The sequence below is a fragment of the Motacilla alba genome, chromosome 1A (genome assembly GCF_015832195.1).
Source record: "Motacilla alba alba isolate MOTALB_02 chromosome 1A, Motacilla_alba_V1.0_pri, whole genome shotgun sequence".
Lineage (NCBI taxonomy): Eukaryota > Metazoa > Chordata > Aves > Passeriformes > Motacillidae > Motacilla > Motacilla alba.
The window spans coordinates 34,252,108-34,274,288 of NC_052031.1; the positions used below are offsets into that span (position 1 = coordinate 34,252,108).

At 41.8% G+C, this 22,181-nt stretch overlaps 1 protein-coding gene across 1 annotated transcript; it reads left to right on the plus strand.

Annotated features, from left to right (window-relative positions):
- Positions 1 to 737: 737 nt before the first annotated feature.
- SLC35E3 (solute carrier family 35 member E3) lies at positions 738 to 7,026 on the plus strand. Its single transcript, XM_038154975.1, has 5 exons — positions 738 to 1,189; positions 1,278 to 1,388; positions 2,937 to 3,095; positions 4,019 to 4,101; positions 4,504 to 7,026. Exons 1-5 carry the CDS (start codon positions 800 to 802, stop codon positions 4,688 to 4,690), a joined length of 930 nt encoding a protein of 309 aa, XP_038010903.1. The 5' UTR covers positions 738 to 799; the 3' UTR covers positions 4,691 to 7,026.
- Positions 7,027 to 22,181: the final 15,155 nt, after the last annotated feature.

Genomic DNA, 22,181 nt, shown 5'->3' on the forward strand with positions numbered 1-22,181 from the left:
ATTTGCTACATGCCAAAAAGACTGCCCATAGACTGAAACCATTACTTAGCAGTAAAATGAGCATGGATACAGGGGCAAGGAAAGTGAGACTGTGAGAAGAGTGAGAAGAAGTGAGACTGTATGAAGAAAGTAGGGGAGAAGTAAACAGACACACTGGAGGAAAGGAAAACCGAAAAGCAAAAGTGAGGGGTTACTTCCAACCCTTCAGAAGAGAAGGCAGCCTTGTGCTGTTCTCCTGTACATGGAGGTGCTAAAATGCTGATAAATCCTGAACCAGAGGAACGATGACCATATGTTAACCCGCCCCCCCCCCCCCCCCCGTTTGAGATTTTGCAGTTTATTTTGAAAGCTTGTTCTGCCCCCGTTTAGCTGTGCAAACACTTGTTTAGCTGCCTTTCCCTTATCAAGACGGGATGCAGAGGACACCTAGTGCATTTAGGCAAGGACTTTGGCTCCTTCACCCGAGTCGGTGTCTCTTGACACCCGGCAAAGGATGTACTTGGCGCTGTGCATCTGGAGTACCGTGCCGTGTTTGTGGAAGTGCCCAGTCCCGTTGTGGAGCGGTACTGGTGCCTTGGAGCCGAGGCGCGTTTCTTCGCGTCGGGGCTGTGGGGCAGCCTGTGGGGGCACTCACACCTCAGAGGGCCGCCCCGGCCCTCCCCGCCGCCGGGCCGGGCGGGCGGAGCCGTTCGGAGCGGGCGGGGCCACCGGAAGGCGCGAGCCCACGTGTCCGGGGGGCGGGGCGGGGAGGCGGCGGCGGGCCCGGCCGGTGCGCGGCGGCCGCCGGGCTGCCTCAGCCATGGGCTGGCTGCCGGCGCAGGGCCGGCTGGCGGCGGGGCTGCTGGTCAATCTGGCCGCCTCCATCTGCATCGTGTTCCTGAACAAATGGCTGTACGTGCGGCTGGGCTTCCCCAACCTCAGCCTCACCCTGGTGCACTTCGCCATCACCTGGCTCGGCCTCTACCTGTGCCAGGCGCTCGGCGCCTTCTCCCCCAAGAGCCTGCAGCCCGCGCAGGTGCTGCCGCTGGCCCTCAGCTTCTGCGGCTTCGTCGTCTTCACCAACCTCTCCCTGCAGAGCAACACCATCGGTACCTATCAGCTGGCCAAGGCCATGACCACGCCGGTCATCGTGGTCATCCAGAGCGTGGCTTACGGCAAGACTTTCCCTCTGCGGATCAAGCTGACCCTGGTGAGGAGGCGGCGGGGCCGAGGGGAGCGGGGAGGGGCAACGCTGAGGGCAACGACCCCGCCTAAAACCGCCGTGTCCCCCTCCACAGGTCCCCATCACGCTGGGTGTTTTCCTCAACTCCTACTACGACGTGAAGTTCAGCGTGCTGGGGATGGCCTTCGCCACCCTGGGCGTGCTGGTGACCTCCCTGTACCAAGTGGTGGGTAACGGCGCGGGGCGCGGAGCGTTGCGCTGCTCGGGCTCCCGGATGCTGCCCCTCGCTTTGATCGCCTCTAAGTGGCACCCAGCCCCCCAGGAAACCTTCCGAGCTCCGTTATTTCTGTTTTAGAACCCCCACCAAATTGTGATAATCCACCATAACTCCTGATAAATTAGGAGGCAAACTCCTGACTCCAGCAGTCCTTGCTGCTAAAAATTGGGGTATCATCTTTAACGTGAGCGTTATTTTTAGGGGCGAAGATTGCTTTAGCGGTAAAACTCCTTTTTTTCTAGAGGGAACAGATGTGCTCCTTCCTGAAGCAAGTGCCTTGCGTTTGAGCTTTTCCCTAGAAAGGATGTCTTCCAGTCCTTCAATCCCATGGTTTATCCTTGAGCTATTTACATTTTATCAGTATCCTTCTTCAGTTTCAACTGTATACATTCTAAGGTGTTTTTGTAGAGGGTGGATTAATACGTAAACGCACAATACAACCTTTCTGGACAATTATGATTTTAAAAATGGATATGTCCAAGGACTGCCTCAGCCCTTTCTGCTGTAACATTGTACTAATAGCTCACCTGATTTGTTATTGACCATGACTGTAAGAGCCTCCTAGATTAGAAACTCCCGTCATGTCGATGTGATAGATTTAAATGTGAATTTCTTTTAGGAAAGAAATGTACTGTGCCTCAAAAAAAAAAAAAAAAAAAAAAAAAAGTGAGGCTTAGTGTGTAAGGTGATAAATAATGGTCTCTTGACCTGTTTTGGGGCAGGAGGAGGAAAGAGGTGCTGCGTAATAACATTAAGTGATTATTTGTGTACTGGAGAAATAATGGTACTTGGGTAAAATGATCTAGATTAAAAAATGTGAGCAACTTTATATGCCAGAATCCATGTTACCAGTTAATGTGATTTAAGTAAGTATTAAAAGTATTAAATGTATTAAATGTCAGTGTTCAGCACAAGAGAAAGATGTATCCTTTTGGCTGTAACATCTGTCTTCCATAGCCATAGATAAGTGATATTTCTGAAAGCATGCAACCTTAAAAATTGAAGTTTGAGTCAATTATATTCAATATTGAAATGGAATCCATTACGTCTGGAATAAACTGACAAAAGACGAATGTGTACTGAAAATGAGAAGAGAGTAGCAGAATCCAGTGCCTGCTTAGGAAAGGATACTCAACTCCAACACAGGCAGGATCTGAATTTGTGTTGAAAATAAAGAGGAGCTGCTATTTTCTTCCCAACTCCTCAACCTATTTGTTCTTCCTCAAGTATGGTAACTTACCCCCAGGCTATGGGGAAAAGAAAGTTGAGGCACTCTTTTCACTGCCCCTGCATACAATTTTCTCATCGCTTTTTCACTTGAAATAGACAAACACATGGGGCCTCCACTGAGGCAAAGGTGAGGCTCAACAGCCTGTTCAAGTAGTATTGTCCACACGAGACTCCCTCTGTGTTAGTGGCCAGTTTGCTTTTGCCCAGGTTTTTCAGTTAATGGGGTTTTTTTTCTTCATGTTTAACAGCTTTCTGTTTTGGTTTCAGTGGGTAGGTGCTAAGCAGCATGAGTTGCAGGTAAACTCTATGCAGTTGCTGTACTATCAGGCACCAATGTCCTCAGCTATGTTGTTGTTCATCATACCCTTCTTCGAGCCAGTCTTTGGAGAAGGGGGAATATTTGGGCCCTGGACGCTTTCTGCTGTGGTAAGGCTTTTGTTGACTTTATTTAAATAATTATCACTGATGTAGTTAACTTTGATGGTAAGATCTGTTTCTTTGTGGAACAGATTTTTGTGCAGCTGTTGTCTATGGTGAGATAAGAGGGACGTGTGCAGGACAAAAAGCCCCTTGCTGAGTCTGCCCCGCTTCCTCTGAGTGGAGCGAGTCTGTCAATCGATTTGTCTCCTTATTCTTGTTTCTATTTAGAGGGCATCTGAACAACAGGAAAATCTATCAAAATCCAGAAGCTTCCCCTAGTGTATGAAGTGCTCTAGTTCTAGCTCTGACTGTCCACTCAGAGAAGGACACTCTCGACTTCTCTTCTGTGGAAGGATGCCAACATTGGTTGTTCTCTAGAATTAGTAGTTTATTTTCACCAAGAAGACTATAGTTTCTCTCAGTATCCTTCTGTCCAAAAAAGAGCCAGTGGCATATTCTTACTACTGCTGATCGTGCCCCTCAGTGATGGGTCATTTCTTGTAGCATTGCATTTTATGAATGGGAGAGCAAGTATTCACAGTAATAAAATCAGATATTTTGCTAAAATAGTTTTGGTTGTGACCATAAATAAGACTTTTTCTCAAAGTTAAAGAATACAACCTCTATGTGAATGAGTATCCAAATTTTCCAAATCACTCTTACATGTTCACCAAGAGTAAAGGAGAAAAGGCCTGTGGCTCTGTCCGTGTATATTTATTGATGTCGTTATTATACATGTCACTGAGCTGCTTTATACACATCACCAGTGTCTGTACTGATTTGAAACTGTTTCTATTTTTGTTCTCCATATGTTTTTCTTGCCTGATATTTTGCATTTGAAAGTAAATGAAACTAAATGAATAACCTGGAATATATCTACAAACTGCTGAAAGCAAGTGAGATTACTGACTGTGTCCATTAATCCACAGATAATGGTACTGCTGTCTGGAGTAATAGCCTTTATGGTAAACTTGTCCATTTACTGGATCATTGGAAATACGTCACCTGTCACGTATCCTTTGTAACGCTGGTCGTTTCTCCTGTTTCCAGATTAATTATGTTGGAGTTCATTTGGGCTGATTAATGTGGGAAAATTGTTTGATAACCTTCCTGGTTTGGGATTTCTATAGGTAATGGCTGTTCATTTGCTGACCTTCATACCTGCAAGGAATATTAACTCAGGCTTTGGCTGCCTTGACGAAGTGCTGGCATGTCCATCAGACTGCAGGGGTCTGAAAAGGGGTGAAAGGCTTTAGATGGAGGTAAATACAGCCACAGAGATGGGGAAAACTGCATGAGTTGAGTCAACACAGTGTATCGTTGCATGCTTCGGGTGGAGCTAATGAAAATTCCAAGTGTTTCTTTTTACAAAAAATAATACTGCTATTGGCCGTAATCCTTAACAGATGTCTAGGTATAACATGTTTGGACATTTCAAGTTCTGCATCACCCTCCTGGGAGGGTGCCTCTTATTTAAGGATCCATTGTCTGTTAACCAGGGCCTTGGGATTCTGTGCACACTGTTTGGCATTTTAGCCTACACCCACTTCAAGCTTAGTGAGCAGGAAAGCAATAAGAGTAAATTGGCCCAGCGTCCATAGAGCAAGAGTTTCTGAAGACTGTTGTGAAGGAAAACAAGTATTTAAATATGCATTGATTTTAGAATGCATAGAATTGCCTCATCCACTTAGATCTATGGTTTTAGTTTAAGTGCCAGGATTGTTATTCTGTAACTAAACCAAACAAACTGAAGGATGTAAAATTCTGGGGTTTTGCCATCTCAGTCTGTCCTATCGTTTTCATTAAATTAAAACACTAACTTGAAAGAGAAAAAGGCACACTTCAAAATGCTGTGGAAATTGTATTGAAGTAATTATATTTTTTTGCATACCAAATGAGATCATGATGGCTACAGTTATAGTACAGAGAGAGAGAAAGAAAAAGAATCCTGTCTCTGTGATCAAGCCAGTATTGCCGTTGTGAAGAAATTTGGAGGCACTTTTATGCAGATGTTCTGGTGTGTAGTGATGCTTCCTCATTTTTGTCCGATGAACAATGAAGAGGGAAACATGCTTTGTCCAGTCATTTAAAAAAAAGGCTGCCAGACTCATTCCTATTTCTTGTATGTGCTTTCTTATGTATGGCTTCAACATAGGGATAGATTTTTAGATTAAGAAAGTAGATTACATTACAGGTGAAGAGAAAAGCAGAAAACTTGAAGCCACAGGCCAAGCTGTGGGAGAATAGGAAATTGGATCAAAACAGTTCATCTTAACTTTTTTATTTTAATTTGTCAGGACATTAGTGAAGTAATTGACGTTTTGAAAAATGTTGTTACTGCTTTATAATTTTCTCTGTGCCAAAACCAAGACTTTACACAAGATCTTGTAAATACCTGTGAGCCTAATAAAATCTCTGGTTTTGTGGTAGTAACCAAATGTTTTGCAGCCCTTGCACACAGACACCCATGCTAAAATATATTTTCGAGAGGGCTTTGGAAAGGTCACCGTCTTTATTGGGTGTGAAGGTTGCCAGTTCTCTCTCTTGCCTTCAGCACCACTTCCTTGCTCCCACGCCTTTCCCCAAGAGTTACTTTGGATGGGATCTGCAGGTTTGTCATCATTTGTCGTCTCTTGTCGTTGTTTGGGGGAGAGACCCAGGGGTTGTCTGGACAATATTGGGTGTGAGGCAGCATTTCCTCAACAGACAGTCCTGGGAAATGTGTCTCAATGACTGAAGAGTGCAAGGTGGGACCTGCTGCTCTAATGAAAAAAATGCTTTAAAAATTATTTTATGACAGTATCGAGCACTTATTTTGACAACGTGGATGGAAGAAGTTCAGTGCTGTTCTAGTTAAAAAAAGGAAAGAAAAAAATAACTGCTTTCCATAAATCTGGTGAGAACATATGTTCACTAGATTTGCAGGGTTAGAATTTAATTGCAGTATCTTAATCCTTACATGTTGGGGTTTGTTTTGTCTTCATCTACCTCGATCAGATTTAAAGAGGGCAATTGTGTGGACAAAACCAAGCATTTAAATTGTGCAGCCACTGACAGAAATAATATTTAGTTCCTCTAAGTTTTTTACAATAGAGGCAAGAAGTCTTTGTGTTGGAAACAATGCAACTTTTCTCAAGCTTGTTTATTTATTCTGTTACAGAGTTCTTGATTTAAGAAAAAGTTATTCCTCTGTATAACCTAAGTTTATATGGTAACACTCTATATCATTTCAGAGTTACAAATACCTGAAAAATTTTACATCTTTACCAGCTGTTTGTTGGACATTGTACTGGTCCAAGAATAGTTTTTTTAATACAGTTTTGTAGATCTGTATAATTACTTTAAAATACAGCCTGGACTACTGAAAGATGTGTTCAGATGGTCAAGCTCTGGATGCATATCCTTCAGTGTGTACACTGAGAAAGCCATTTGCATTAATTTGTGCTGTGCACAAGTTCTTTTGAGATGTAGATAGACTGCAAAGAAACAGCTAGAAAACAACTGAATTACATGCCTGTATGACAAAAATATTTGAGATGAGACGGATGTAAATATATATATATACATATATATGAAGTGGTAGAATGAACTAAACAACCATGCCTGGAAATACAAAAGACTCCATAAGGAGAGGAGCAGATCTGCAAGAGAAAGTTAACAGCATCATTCAAAAAGTACATTATAAATATAATCTGGTGCTGGAAGGTGTGTGTATGTGAGTCCCTTAAGTGATGTGATTGGTTTTTTTCATGAATTCAAGAACTCTCTTTTGGGATTTACTTCTTGTATCTAATAAATAAAGTATCTTGAACTTTGTCATATGTTTCAAAGTATTAAATCCAGGATGCTTGTGTAATTGTGGGATAAATAGATCTTTGTATGTATTGTTTCTTTGGATACCATGTGTAGGGTGGGAATAAATTTTTAATCATTTGTCTGATTCCTGCTTATTGCAGAAGAGAGGAGTTGTTCTTGTCATTTTCCATTTTTTTCACCTTCTGTTTGAATTACATAACTTTAGGTGTCTAGGTGTGTGTAAGACAAAGTGGTACCACATGAATTTCTGTCCATATGAATACAGCAGGGAGTTTGAACTTTTTTGGACTCATGGCACAAATGAGGAAAACTAAGTCCTGAGGTAAAACTGGAGTCTTACAAAAATTACTGGTACTTACTTGCTTATTCTGGTTTTCACCACATCACTTGAATGTGTTTTCCTGCTAACTATGTGTGTTTCAATCAGTTTTGGCTTTTCTGAAAGAGAAATCAGAGACTTGCCATCTTCAGCAATGTGTAGTCATCTCCCTGTGTGAGCTGTTGCAATTGAGGCTGTACCATACATGCCCTAGTGTTTGCTTTCTGCTTTTCATTTTACTTTATATTCATACTTTATATGGCTAGACTGTGGTAACAGGGTAGGCTTTGGTCCTTTTCTGCCATGCAGTGCTTTGCTGCTATACTAGCACTCTTTACTTTAAAAAGCTACCATTGATGTAGTTCAAATGGAACTGAAGATACCAAGATGGCATTTAAAAATGAGAGCAGATGATTCTGGTTAAAATGAGAGTGACTGGTGGTAAGTTATCTAGTCTTGTCCCCAAAAACACTTCAGAACAACATCCACAAGGTTTCCCCATTTTCCCAAAAGCAGTAGGAAGTATGTCTTCATTTACGAGATACTCAGTGCAAAGCTTCGTGTTGCCTTTAACTTTGATGACTTGGCTCTTGTTTGGCAGCTTTTGCATCTGGTTTTGTACAACTGCCTGAGTTCTCTCAGGCTCTGGGGCAGACTGCCAGAGGAGTTTTCCTCTAGATGGGTGAACAGCTACTCTCTCAGGCTTGAGGTTGAAGGAGCGTGGTTTGCTGCTGTTACATGTATGAAAAGGAGGTTTGTCTTGCAGGAAGTCTACAGCGTTCAGGACAGAACTGCAATTCAGCAGGACTGTATCCTCTCTCTGTCTCATTTCATTAAATGATTGCCCAGCAATGGCCGGGCTAAATTAACATTAAAACTTTGTTTAGGCTATCCTAAAAAAAGATAGTATTTTATTAAACTTTTTAAAAAATATTAGTAGTAGTCAATGCTCAATAAATATTAAGGTAAAGTCTCATTTTTATAATATCTTATTATATAAGAGTTTCAAAAGAGTGGTTTTTAACATTTTGGAGTTGAGCTGATGTCTAACCCATATCTAGTTTGTCAAATCTGCAAAATCTGTCCAAAATGCTGGATTTGATATCTGGCTGTACACGTGGGTACAGTTGGGCTGCTGAGGAGAGGCCTGCCCTTGAGCAACACTGGGCACTGCCACGCTGTTTACAGTGACTGAGAAACATCTGGCCCGAAATTCGCCAATGTCCTTGGGGAAGGAAGAGGGCTCACTGATTGGTGAGAGCTTTTTAACGTCTGCTTTTTGTGTCCTGCTTTTAACAATAGGCTTGCAGGTTAAGGTAATTTGGAGAGCAGGACTTAGTCCCTCCTATCACCTTTCATATTAAGATTTTTCTTACAGGATGTCAGTTTTGCTTCCGTTAAATAGTTATGTCTTACCTAGATTATGAAAGAACCAGAGTTTGGATTAAAGACTTGCAGGTGTTTGTTTGTATTATGGGTTTTTTCCCTCTTCAGATTTTATTTTAGGCTTTCAAAACCCAAATTCCCTGTTAAACAAGAAAACAAAAAGGAAAATTATTTTAATAAATGAAAGGCTATTATATATATATAGTGGAAATATGTTATGTTTTGCAAAAGAATTTCACTCTTCTAATTTTGAAGATGCAGCTCTTTGTTTTTGTACTGTTACAATCGAGCAGCTGAAAAGAAGCATCGGCTTTTCTGCTTCATATAAATTCACATTCTTTCTGCAGGTGCTCTCCCTCTGATCACAGTGTCAGCCTTCTGTTGAAGCAGTTGTTGCAAAGATGATTGGGATGTCAGCTGCAGAGGGTTTAGAATACAAAGGAAAAAACTATCAGCAGGAGCTGATATAGCTTGGGTGATGAGAAATCCTACAGTAAGACATAGAGACATCTTAGCAAACGGGCCTGTGCTAAGCAGCAGGGAGAGGTGTGGGTTTGTCTCCAAGCAGGTATTGCAGAGAATGCAAGAGCTAAATTGTTTGCATTCCTACTGTGCTGTAGTAGTTGACAAATTTAGTATAAAGTAGTTTTTAATAATATAAAATTGAAAATATCAGTGCCATAAAAAAAAAAAATAGGTGGATTCAGACAGTATAAGATCTTTGCCAAGCTTGTTCCACAGCAGTGATTAACCTTCCTTGAGAGAAGGGAGCTATTGTTGTTTCTCTCCTGCTCCACTGGTGCTGGGCTTGGTGAAGGAGGGTTTGTGTTCCTGAAAGCTGCTCTGCTTTTTTTCAGCTGTATCAGCTGGTCCAATGAAAACATATCACCTCTCCCTGTAGGGCTTGTCTAACTGAGGTTGCTGTTTCTGCTTAGATCCAGCTGACGTGGATCATTCTCCTGTCTTCCTTCTGGGTGTAAAACGACCTGAAAGGTCTAATGGACCTAACGATTCCGCTCTGTGATTCTGTGGCCCTGGGGAGTGGAGCATACTCCATTGCCTTGTGTAGCTGCAGAGTCCAGTCAACAGTAGGGAATCCAGCCCAAGGGGTTATAGTTGCAATCTACAGTACAACGACTAAAGGGGGAAATGTGATCCCTTTTCATTGTTTTAGTTGCCACACAGTTTCTAATATTTTCCAGTTTTAATCTTTGTCATTTTCCTTTAGTAGGCGCATAAGTAAGCTCCCTTTACTGTTCCAGTCTGTCCTTTCTGTATAGTTATGATACAGTTTATGGAATCCTGGAATTGAGACAGAAATTGTATCATTGCTCGCATAAATACATTGACCTCCCTCGCTGTTGCTGGTTTTTTTACACAGGGGCCCTCGTCTTCCTTCCAATCCAGAAAAGCTTATTTGCTTAAAATACAGGAGGAGTCAGGTTAACCTGAATTAGAGGTAATTAGTCAGCTCAGGAGTTGCACGTGCCTTCCCAGCTGCACTTGCTCAGTGCACACGGGCACAATGTGCTGCCTTTATAATGGATAGGCAGGAACAGACATGGGCAGATTAAACATAATGTAATTAAAGTAAATTACATATTTAGAAGCAAGTAGGGGGAACAATCCAAAGACTGCTTGGAGGATTGGCATTGCGAAGATGTTTTCTGATCTGTGGCTTCACTGAAACATGAATACAAGCCATTCATTTGCAGGCATGTGGTTATATTCAAGGAGTTCCAAGAAGTCCAGCATGGTTGTGTGGGTAACACGCACATGCAGGATGCACATGCAGCCTAAGCAGTGTCTGCAGAAAAGAGCAGGATTATTTTTAGAACCATAGATGGCTGTGTCTCATCCAGGAAGTGCAGGGAGGAGATCTCTGGTTGAAGCAGAGCATAAGAATGTAATTTTTAATTAGCTTGGCACAAAAACTGTTGTGTTTTACTTTCTTACTAAGCAAAGACTGAGAAGCAAATTCGTTTAAAGGAGCTGAGTTCTGAAGCACATGGAATAATCATAGATACTGAGATGAGTGAATAGAGGTGGTTGTGATTAAAGGAAAAAAAAGTGAGACAATGGATTAAGAAACAACTGAGATGAGTAAACAGCACATACACATCTAGGCAGGTTTTTAAATATAAGGTCTAAGTTAAGATGCTTAACTCCACAATTAGGCAGCTCAATAACAGGGCCAGATTTGTCAGTGTGAACTTCTTCCCTTTCAAGAGAACTTGATAGAGAATGGCATTCGCTCAGCACTTCCAGAAAGGAAGCTGCATAATTGTCAAGTTTGGCATTTTTTTTTGTCTCCAACTAAATTTGGTATCCTACTCAAGAAACTGAGTCCTTGTTCTGTTTCCTTACTCTGCCCACAATGTTTTTAATCCTCCTTACTCTCTGGGGAAAAGAAACCAATTGTGCACTTTATTTTCTAACTTGAGTGACTGAATGGGTTTTGTTTTGCAATACACCAAAGTTGTGTATTAAAAACTTGGATTAAGTTCTTCTTAATCAAGCTTCTCTCTTTGAGCTGAATGGAGAAAACCTCTCCAGCTCCTATTATGCAGCATCAACTGTTGTGAAATACATGCTTCTCTCCAGAGTGCAAAGCAATATTAAGGTCTGGCATCCAAAGTGGTTTACTTGTTAAGTGCTTCTCTTGTGGTGGTTAGTCAGAAACTGGTTCCCTATTTGTTAATCCAGTTGAGAGAAGAAACTGACAGTGTGTGATCATATGCCATCCAGGAAATTATGATACATTTCTGAAAACACACAGTCTTGCTTTTCTGACTGTTAAGGTGGTCCTTATGATCCGGATTAACAATGTACCAATGTTTTTCAGCTAGTATCATTCCCCAGAGATGCAGTAGATTTTTTTTTTCTCAAACAAAGCCTAAGCAAAAATTTTCCACAAAGCATTTTCCAGTTCATTAATAACTTTGTCTCTATTGGGATGGACATGTAAACCTTCATTCTATACCCCTGAACCTACAGTCTCAAAGAGTTCCAGCTGAGAGCAGTGTGAATGGACACGTGGGAGGTTGGCACTGAGATGGGATTGCTGAGCACCTGCACCAAGTTAGTTTTATAGAAACCAATGGAAGTTCTGACCAGGTTCTGCTCAGGTTCTGACCAGACCATCCAGTATTTGGATGTCATTCAAACCTCATCTTGGATGCTGAAGGCAGAAATGTAAATTCAGAAACTTTGAGAAATTAGCAGATGTAGTTGAAGACACTCTCCTAGCACACATTATATGAGATGGCAGCATCAGTGGAACATCATGTTCTTGCTTAAAGGCACAAGTCCCATGTCTCCCCCTGGACCCAGCCTGGGCTTTTGCTTCTGCCCCTTGATCTGTCTGATTTGGGAAGATTATATGGCCCTCTGCTAGGCAGAATAGCCACGAGTGGCTGTAGAGCCTTCCTGTGCGGGCAGGCAAGTTTCCGTGCCGGGAAAAGGAGGAAGGGTGACACCACACGGCTACAAACAGCATCGAGGGAAGCGGGGCGGGTGGCGCCTCTTTCCATAGTCCGGATGTAACGTCCTCACGCCCGGACTCACAAGACAGGGTTTGAAGGAGGAAGTGTCACACACAAACGAAATGGTGAGAAAACACTCTTCATGTACAGCTATCAGCTTCTCAGATGGAAGCCCTCAAATAGGTTCTTAAGCACTCAACGTATTTGTGAGCCTTTAAGTGGTCTTGAAGTGTTTGGGAGACTGGCTCTGAGCCTTAGTGGCTTGCTTCCAGCCTCTGCAGCCTCCTGTAGACTGGCAGTTCTCTATTCCCCTTGTCCCCCGTATAAAGGGAAGATCTTTGAACGTAAATTGGATGTTGATCTTATTTTTCAGTGTGCTTTGTTTAGCTGAACCAGTCTGTGCTACATCATCTATTTCTGCTTCTTTGATAGCCTATAGTAATGCGCTGGATGTTACGCAAATCACAGGGATATTATTTATAAAGGCTGGTTATCACTTACTTGTCCCTAAGCAAGCTGGGATTTAAATGCCTTCAAGTTAAATATTCTCAGCATTTGCATTGAGTGTAAAAGTACAACAAGCAAGTCCCCTCATCTTCGGCGCTTCCTTTTAAAAATGAATATAAATCAGTGTATGCAAAGATGTCTGAGGAAATTATTTTATGATGTGATGTCCTTATTGTCTAATGAGATTTAAATTTGAGGTACTAGGAATGACTGAGATGAAGAAAAACTTACATAAAGACTTTGCTGCAAAAGTGGTTTGGCAGGATTGGATCGTAGTAGAAGCCAGAGACACTGGGCTCTAAAGAGGGATTGCTTGCATACCATCCAGCTTTCTTTGTTTTAGTGCAGTCATCGTTTTAATGTTGCATAAAATAATTTTATGGCTGCATGAACCAAAAGGACTCAGTCTGTGTGCAGAGGTTAACAGTGGTGAGTACCAGTACTGCTCCCCATCTACTTCAGGCTTCTGTTTTTCCAGAGCCGATTGTCCTTTTCCTGTCTGTGTCAGCAAAGAGGAATGTGTGCCCAAGCCGTGGTCTCCCTTGGATACAATCCTTGGGGTATCAGTTTAACATGCCAGAGTGAGACCTGAGATGGGGGTAGTGATCCTGTCGCCGAGACTGCGGGGGAAACAGAAACTCTCCAACATCTCCGCATTGTTAGAGAATCAAGACAGTACTTTATTCTGGCCAGGATGTACAATAGAAATTATTTCATCCACACATGCCCGGGTTGTGCAGTGAAAATCCTTCCATCAGAAATAGTTTTTCACCACACATTTCACATATTTATACAGACTAATCCCAAAGAAATTCACGTTCATCGGTCTTAAATTACACAAATCTTAGTATTCTGTTTCCTGTTGCTTATAGATCCCTTCGCCTTCGATGCTAATTTGGTTCTCATTCTTCGGTTCTCTTAGCGATCTTTTCCCTGACCAGGTGTCTCCTGCCGCACCGGGCCGGGTCATGCTCGTTAATGTTCCTCGTCTCCTGCGCACCTTCTGGCTACTCCCAGTCTGTAGATGGGAGCAGCGTCTTCTGAAGAGAAACTTCAATTCCCCTCCCCCTGGGCAAAGGCGAACTGACTGTAAAGTTACATTAAAAATGTTATAAGTTGTATCATTTCAAACAACCCCTCCAACATAAATTGTAACTTTTGTCACAAAGTCCCAGCAACGGCAGAAGTATTGGTTGTATTTTTACATCAGCTTTCACAGAAAAGAACACTTTCAGTTTGAATTACAGACCAAATGACTTATAAAACACAAAGGCCCGCAAATTACCATCAGAAGTGCCTTCCTTGGTAGTAACACAAGTCATCTTGCAAACCTTTTGGCTCCTTTGCAACACAGGAAAAGCTGGCTTTGGGGAGCTAAAGTAATTATCAGTGATATAACATGCACTCTTTGCTTCTCCCTGAGTAACACCTGAGGGAAACTACTGGGAATATGGTCACAGTTCCAACTGGTTTATCAACCCAGGTGACTGATACAGGAGATAACATTCAAGGTATGGTTAGATGATAAGGAAAAGACCACTGAATGGCTCCCTGCCTTCAGAAGGAGTTATTTCTCATTTCCATCTCCAATTCTCTGCTTCCAGCTGTGCGTCCCTGCTGCTTTCTTTATGATGTCTTATGTGTTCTTGATAAAGCAAGCTGACATACTAGCAGCAAATACAAGTAAATATCCTGCTGTTGAATCAGATAAATCTGAGGTCAAAGGAGCCAAAGCCAGTTCAAAGAAATACTTGGCTAGGAATGCACAGCTCCTGGCAAGGCCATTGTTTCAACAGGCATTAGATGAGCTTGGGGCATTCTTTCGGTGAGGTATTTGATGGGCTCAGCTGCCACACCAAACAGTAGAAGGAGGATGAGGCAATCTAACACCACACTTCTTCCAAAAACATTCTCCCCATCAGTTTGCAGCCCTAAGTGAGGAGACAAGGAGGAGAATGGGACACCTCTGGCAGTGGTGTGCCCTCAAATCAGCCAAGCTTAATGTAGTCTTCCTCCTCAGTAACGCTGCTAAAATAATCCCACTTTTTCCCTGCCTACCTGTATGCTGCCATTCCAGTGATGTCCTGGGCAAGCTGCTGTGCAGCTGCTTGGGACTGCCTCAGGGAACTTATCTACAGAAAAAAAATTGCATCAAGAGGATGGAAGAAATGACTGGGAACAGATGTCTTCGAAGCAACATGCCACTAACCCATTTACAAAGGGATGCATGCTGAGTCTTCATCATCTTGACATTAAACACAACCATTTTAGTGTGGCCGTGCAGCTAAGTAAGCCCCACAACTGCTATATTTCTTGAGCAGAGCAGATTATGTGGCTGAATAAGGATCAGAGAAATGTTAAGACAGGCCCAAATCAAAGACTCCCTGCAGCTCTACATATACCGCATCCAATAAGAAAGGGGAAATTAGATATTGTGATATCCTCTGCATTGAATGAGTTAAAGATCAGGATTGGCACTTACTGCCAAAAAAGATAGTCTGTGATCCAACAAATTCTCCTCAACAGAGAAAATAAGTGGGGGAAAATAAGTGTTTTTGAAATCTTTTGAAAATTGAGAAAAAATCTTTTGTAAACTTGAGAATCTTTTTGAAACTGTATTTTGGCATGAAAACCAGATCTGTGCTCTCAGATGTCTCAGTGCAGTGCATTTCAGGGTATGTTCGTGTGAGGCTTGTTTTGCTTATGTGAGCAAACTGTAACTTGTCCTCTGACAGCAAAGGCATGAGGCAGTAATATCTTTCAGTCCCACAACAGTGGATTTGGGATTTTTCCCTTGTGAGTAGCACTACATGGTGTATTTCTCCTAGGTGTCCTACCCTTTGTCCTTGGCTCATAGGTGAGCAACATGTTGTTAAGATAAATAAGGTAGGTCAGAAGTCAAAGCCCAGTGCCTGCATATCTCTCCAAGTACACAAACAAATGTAGAAGAAATTGCCAAATTATTTTTAAACTACAAAGGTGATTTAAACTAAGATGATAGGATGGATAGCGCAAAACCAGCTGCATGAAAGGATACTGAAAAGTTTGTGCACTTGCTTTTTGTGGAGATAAGAGATGACCAAGATATTAATGCTTCAATGGAACTGAACAAAGCACAGAATAGTATTTTGCATGGCATCATCACGTGCAGTCAGAGCTTAGTTTGTGTCCTGTTTTTCCAGTGTCATCAATGGGTTTGTGCCACTTTTATGCATTAATTCCAAGAGCCTTTTTTGGGTGCTGTAGATGGAAAAAAACCTTTTCTGCACCAGATGGCGCAACCACCAGCGAAACTCCCCTAACAAACCTCCTGCCGAGGCCAGCGGGGTGGGGGCTCTGAGTCCCAAGGCTCCAAAACTGCGGTACTGACTGTAACACCGGCTAATGGAATCAGGGCAGGTAGCAGAAAAACGAGTTTAGTGGCACACACAGCCTTCAAAAATTCATGTACCATTTGGCTGAATACTTCCTTTCTTCAAATATTGCCTTGCTGATAAAGACTCTGGATGTTATCCTGATCTGTACTGCCCACTGGTACTTAGAAAGAGATTTCAGTTTCAGGAAAGACAGCTAGGTTGGGGGATTTCCCTTAACTTTGCTATCTCATTATTATTAAAAAAAAAAAAAATCTGGTAAAAAACCCAAGTCATGGACTTGGACAAGAACTACCTGTTACTTATTCAATGTCTCTAGTGCAGATGGCCCCATCACAGTCCTTCTCAGGCTAATGCATGCCACAGATTGGAAACTGCCACCAGCTGGCTTTCAGGTGGAAGTTATGAAAAACTAAAATTCTACAACGAAAGAAGAAAAGCAGAGTGTGAAATATATTAATTTTAAAACACTTTTTAAAAGGAGCAAACCCTCTTTCTATATGCTTCTTTATTAATCCAATTCTACAAACATTTTCACATATAACTACCAAAAATCAGGACATATAAGAGTAATTGCAGAATAGTTTGTGAGCTCTTTGTATGAAACTACTTTTTATATCACTAGAGCGTGTATGTATATATATATATAATATACTGTGGAAAGATTAACAAAATCTGAGAAGCAGAAATGACATGGAGGGGAGAAGGATAGAGGAATACACAAGTACTGCGAAGAAAACTCTGTTGGAGGTAAAGCAGAGAAAATCAAAGGTGAACATGAAAAAAAAGCTCAAGACAGTGCTGGTCATCCCAGCCAATGTCTGGCACCTGAACTGCAGGATGCCAAAGTTCCCCTTCCTTAGTGTTTCTTACTGCAGATGTGAGAATGTAAAACATGTGTTAGAGCTTTTTCTTTGACCCAGGGGGAAAACATGACATTTTCCCCTGATTTCTGTGACTGTCGTGTTCCAGGGCCTTGGAACGCAGCTGGAACAAGCAGGTAAACCATTATTGCTGTTGCAGTGGAACTGTGCTGCATCTCTGTGGGTCACAAAACTCCTCCCAGGGACACCCAGTTCTACACCAGTTCTCTGCCTAGTGCTGTGCTGAGGTTACTGTTTCCTGGCTCCACAGAGACAGATGTTTCTGTTTCTGTTTCAGGGTCGTGATGTGCGCCTTACTTACACGCTGTTGTTTCATGTTTGTGTTTAAACAGGTACTAACTCACAGGCAGGCAGCCGGGCCCTGTAAAACACTTCTCTCACTTGGCAACAAGTTATTGCATGCCAGCTCCTGGGTGCTGAAGTGATCCACCTGAACCAAGAGAGGGCATATGGGCAAAAAAAAAAAAAAAAAAAAAAAAAGACAGACTGGGTAAACAATGTGGTTGCTCAGAAGGGTGACTTAGCAAGATATACCAGTTTATTTCAGGAGGTATATGCATCTATGCCTCATTTGGGGGGATATTTAATCTCAAGGAAACTCTTCACAGCAAATCTACTTTCAAAGCAGGGTTTGAAATATACATCCAAGGTTGATAACTTAGCCCTGTTTGTGAGGACAACGAACCAGTGGAGGGAAACTACTCAAATTAGCCTTGAGGGTTTCAGGTCAGGCTATGCCAGATACTAATGCCTCTAGTAAATGCTCCAAACTACTTGTCTAGCTACTTGCACTGTTTTTTAGCTGCCTGTGCTAAAACTGTATGCTAAAAGTGGTACTGAAGAAGCTGTGCTCTCAAACATAGAGAGCCAGCAGAAAGGTGACTTTGTAATTCATCAGTAAATCAACTGTATTAGGAAAGGAAAAGGCTGAGGCTTTTTTTCAGGTCAGGATGGTTCATCCTGTGTCAATTAAAATCACACACCAGTCAGTAAGACTGCATCAATCAAATATTAAATTGTGGAGCAGACCACAAGAAGGTCTGCAAGGAAGATTGTTATAGATCCTGTGACCCAAAGCAAAGCATATATTCTTTGTATAACAGGCAGCTAGAAAGCGAGTATGGAGCATGCAGAGGAGATGTGGGCAACTGGGTCAGCAAGACTGGGACAATTCTGAGAGATAAATAATCAGGTACATAGAATGGGTCTGAGTTAAGAAGCTGGTTGTGTAATAAAATCCCTTCTGGATTTTGTTGTTAGAAACAAACAGTTCAAGTAACGGCCGGACAGTTAAAATATTTTTTGTCTTTTCTTCCTCTAACCTAGACTGCAGCCTGACCTGAATAGTACTTCAGGCCTGGCCTCATCATCAGCTGTAGTTCTCTCCAGGCATGGCATTCCAAACAGACTGGATTTAGATTGCATGCTGTGTTTGCTCTCAGCTTCTCCTGGATCTAGATTGCCCCTGAATACATTTCAGTTCCAGACTGAAAGATACCTCAGTGTTTCACATGAGTCCTATTAGCCTGTGCACACCCCACATACCCTTCTGGGCCACTCCCTTGAACAGAAATGTTTTTTGTACTGGACTGAACAGCACATTTCAATGACAAATGAGCACTGAATTAAAAGAAAAATTCTAAACTGAATTGGCATCATCCTAGTTTGATTATATAAGGCAGACGAGCATGATTATACTGGGGGTGTTCTGATCTAATTACAATTAAGTACAAATACAATCAAGTATTTCTAGGAAAGGAGAGATCACTGGATTGTTTAATTTTCACAGTTTAGTAAAGCAGGATTTGGTCACAACCTAGTCACATACTTCACCCCTGCTTAAGAAGAAAAGCCTGTTTCTTCACTCAGTAATGTGCTTAACAAAAACAATTTGACAGTAAGAGGATTCTTTTCCTGAGATTTCTCCCTTTTAGTTCTTTAGAATTCTTCCATGAGCTTCTTTCAAAAGTGAGGACTAAACAGAAAATTAGAGTGGGAAAAAACACCCAACCCTTTCATTCTGTGTTAGATATTGAGCAGAAGTTCAAAATAATTGGTTTATATTTTTGCCAGTTGGCTTCCCTTCAGAAGGCATACACTATTGTTTTGTTTAATTGTGCCTGTGGCTGACTGCGCTGCTACTAAATAGGAATCAGATTTGGGCAGATAGATTACCAATGTCTCCCAGATGGATGAAGGAATAAATACACCAATTAAACAAAAGCAGAAGAGCTGCTATTTTCTGATGTGGGATTATTCCACCTCCCGGTGGTTTTGAAGCAGCTGTAGTTAATGTGCTCGAGAGCAGACACACCTGAACTGAGTGCCTGTGGGAGGGAGGTAAGAGCTCATGAACAGCTGCCAGAAAAAAAAGTAATTTTGAGACCTTCTTTTCCAGTACACCTGAAGTAATTTTACATTTTTCAAAATAAACATCTGGAGTTATGGAAATGTAGGAAACTGATGATCACATATCCAAAGCACCCACATGGCACTTGGTGTGATTCTCAGAGGTGTCCTGTGCAGGGCCAGAAGCTGGACTTTGATGATAGTTCTCTCCAGGTGAAGACACCGCAGCCCAGGGTGTGCACCCAGGTGAAGGTGTAGAATGCCTGCCATGCCACCCAGCCTGCAGAGTAACTGGGGTTGTTGGGAAGGGCAGTGCAGCCCAGGGAAGCTCGAACATGGCTCCTGCACACCAGGAAAACACAAGCCGGACAGCAATGAGAGTTTAGTGTTCCTTGTTAAACTGCTGCAACAGCACTGCGTGTGTTTTTTGGGTTCCCACTGCTGCTATGAGCCATGCTCTTGATTCCTGTCTGTCTGTCCAAACTTGCTCCCAGGAAGGCTGCATCTGCTTTTCACTTAGTAGAACCTGAGTGTCATTTCTAGTACAACTTTCTAGTGGAGGTGCTGACAGACGTCTCCACTGGGCTAGGTGTTACATTATGAATTATAATTTTCCCAAATCAAATATGCTATTACTGGCATGAGGATTTCTTATCACTGTGCTTTTTCTTACACAATAGGTGTTTCAAGAAAGCAACAAAATTCGTTCTCTTGTATTTGTACAGAATTGTACTGACCCACTGTCTTGCACGAGGGGTCACAGCTGCTGCAGGCAGCCCTGGCAAAAAGACACATCAAGCTACACATGCTCCAGCTGCATTTCAGCATCTTTCTTCCTTTGTCCTTTTACCTTGAGGTGCCTGACGATCTGCAGCACACAACGGATCCCAGCTTTACATCACAGTAATAGAAGGGCAGCCCAAGGCTCCAGAAAGGATACATCAGCACAGTGCAAAGCCTTGGAGGATTGCTCTGAATTTTTTTTTTTTTTTTTGCTCTGGGAGCAGTTCATAGACAGTATGAGATTATTCTATCTGCTTAGGAGCAAATGGCTTGGTGATGAGACCTGACAAACCCTGGCCACTGATCAGCATCTGGCGAGGACCATATTGTGTATGTGCTGAATGCTGAATAGGCAGCTGCCAGGAAAGGGTAAGTAGGATATATTGGGGGCAAAAAAATTACAGTGAGGAACAAAAATCAGAAATTGAAGTGTTTTAATGGTCCATCCATTCACTTGAGTTGGGCCCTCCTGCAGCACAGGGGCTGCCTTTCCTCTGGCACACGTGCCTATAGGTAGACCAGATCCTTCTCAGGAAATAATTTAGCTTGTAAGCAATAAACAGTGAAATGTCCAGAGTTAGAATCTGAATTTATATTAAAAAGGGTTTCATAAAATGTTAGCTAACCACAATGTAAAGTCAGTATCTCCACTTAAGGCAGCTGAGCCTTAACTACTCCAGATGTTTTCTGTAGCACTATAAGTAAAGTACACAGGTGTTGTGACCTCCTTTTCTTTTTACAACCCTCAAATAATGAAGAAGTCAGCTCTTCTAACTATAGAAGCTTATTACTCATTCTTCAAGTAAAACTTTTTAATTACACTTGTCCTGAATTATCAAGCACAAGAAAATAATAATACATGTTGATCACATAGCAGCACTAACTGTATTAGTAACAAACAAGTGTTGCAGCACTGCATATCAGCAAATATCCCCCTCTTTCCCTAAGCTAGCACAGACAGCATATTTTACCTACTTGCAATCTCCCTTAACTCAAGATTATTCTGTTGGAGAAAAGAGATAAGATTGTCCTTGAAGGCTGATAAAAAATCTATACAGAAACTGATGGGGTTTTTTTATCCTTGGCAGTTAATGAATCAGTAAGGGAAATTATTATTTAAATAATCTCAGACTCAAAGTCATTGGTCACAAGATGCTTATTGGTAGAGAAGTGGAAAAAGAAAGTCATAGTTATGAGTTTGGCAAGTCTTGGACTGGAGAAAATTTTAAAAAGCTAATGTTAAAAAGCTCTTTAATTTCCACACAGCCATAGCAAAATCATACTGTGTTTAAGATGAGGATCAATAATGTGATAGCCTGGAGACAACTACATAAACAGTTTTGTTTTGTTCGGTTTCTGTTCAGTAAAATACATTTTGCATTGGAATTAAATAGTTTTTGTGTAGTCTGCATGAGGACAAGATTGAGCATCAGTAGTTGAGCTGTTTAGTAGCCATTCACTTCCATCCTCTTGCATTTTTGTGTAGATGGAGTTTTCTCCTAGGAATGAAATTAGTTAGCTAAGGATCTCAGGAACTGGGGTGCTGGTTGTAAAAGAGCAGATATCTGACTTTGCCTGCTGCAGGACATTCTTGACTCTACTAGAAACAGATTTCTGTTTGCCTTGAAATCCCAGCACTAAAAGGAGGTGAGCAGGCTTTGCAAAATTCTGGCAGCTTCTCGGTTGTCCTTCACTAGACCTTGAGCTTTATGCTCTAAAGAGATAACAAGGTCATCTTGAAAATCCATCGTCACACAAATACCCAGATTGAAACCGTTGCTGAATTTTTACAAGGTGCCACGGTTGCTGAGAAGCTGTATTTGGCCAACAGACAAGTCCAGGCAGTTATCCACTGCTTGTTTGGACAAGTTAGTTGTCATGGAAAAGTAGCATTACACTCGCTCTGCTCTAGCCTATCTTTAAACACTGTCTGCAGCACTCATGTTCTCTGACAAAGCTTTTCATTATTCAAAAATAATTTCAAAATGTCACGGGCAAAGAAAAAACCTGAGAATTACAAAAGGCAGTCAGACTAAAAACTAACCAGTTCGAGTTGAAGTGTAGCAACTAATAAGTACCTGTGAAAGTAACATACTTCCAAACGCCCTACAGAAAATTGTAGAATGGGAACATAGGACGACAACGTCCAATTATCTTTGGTTGCGGAGTTTTCCCCTAATTCCATCTCT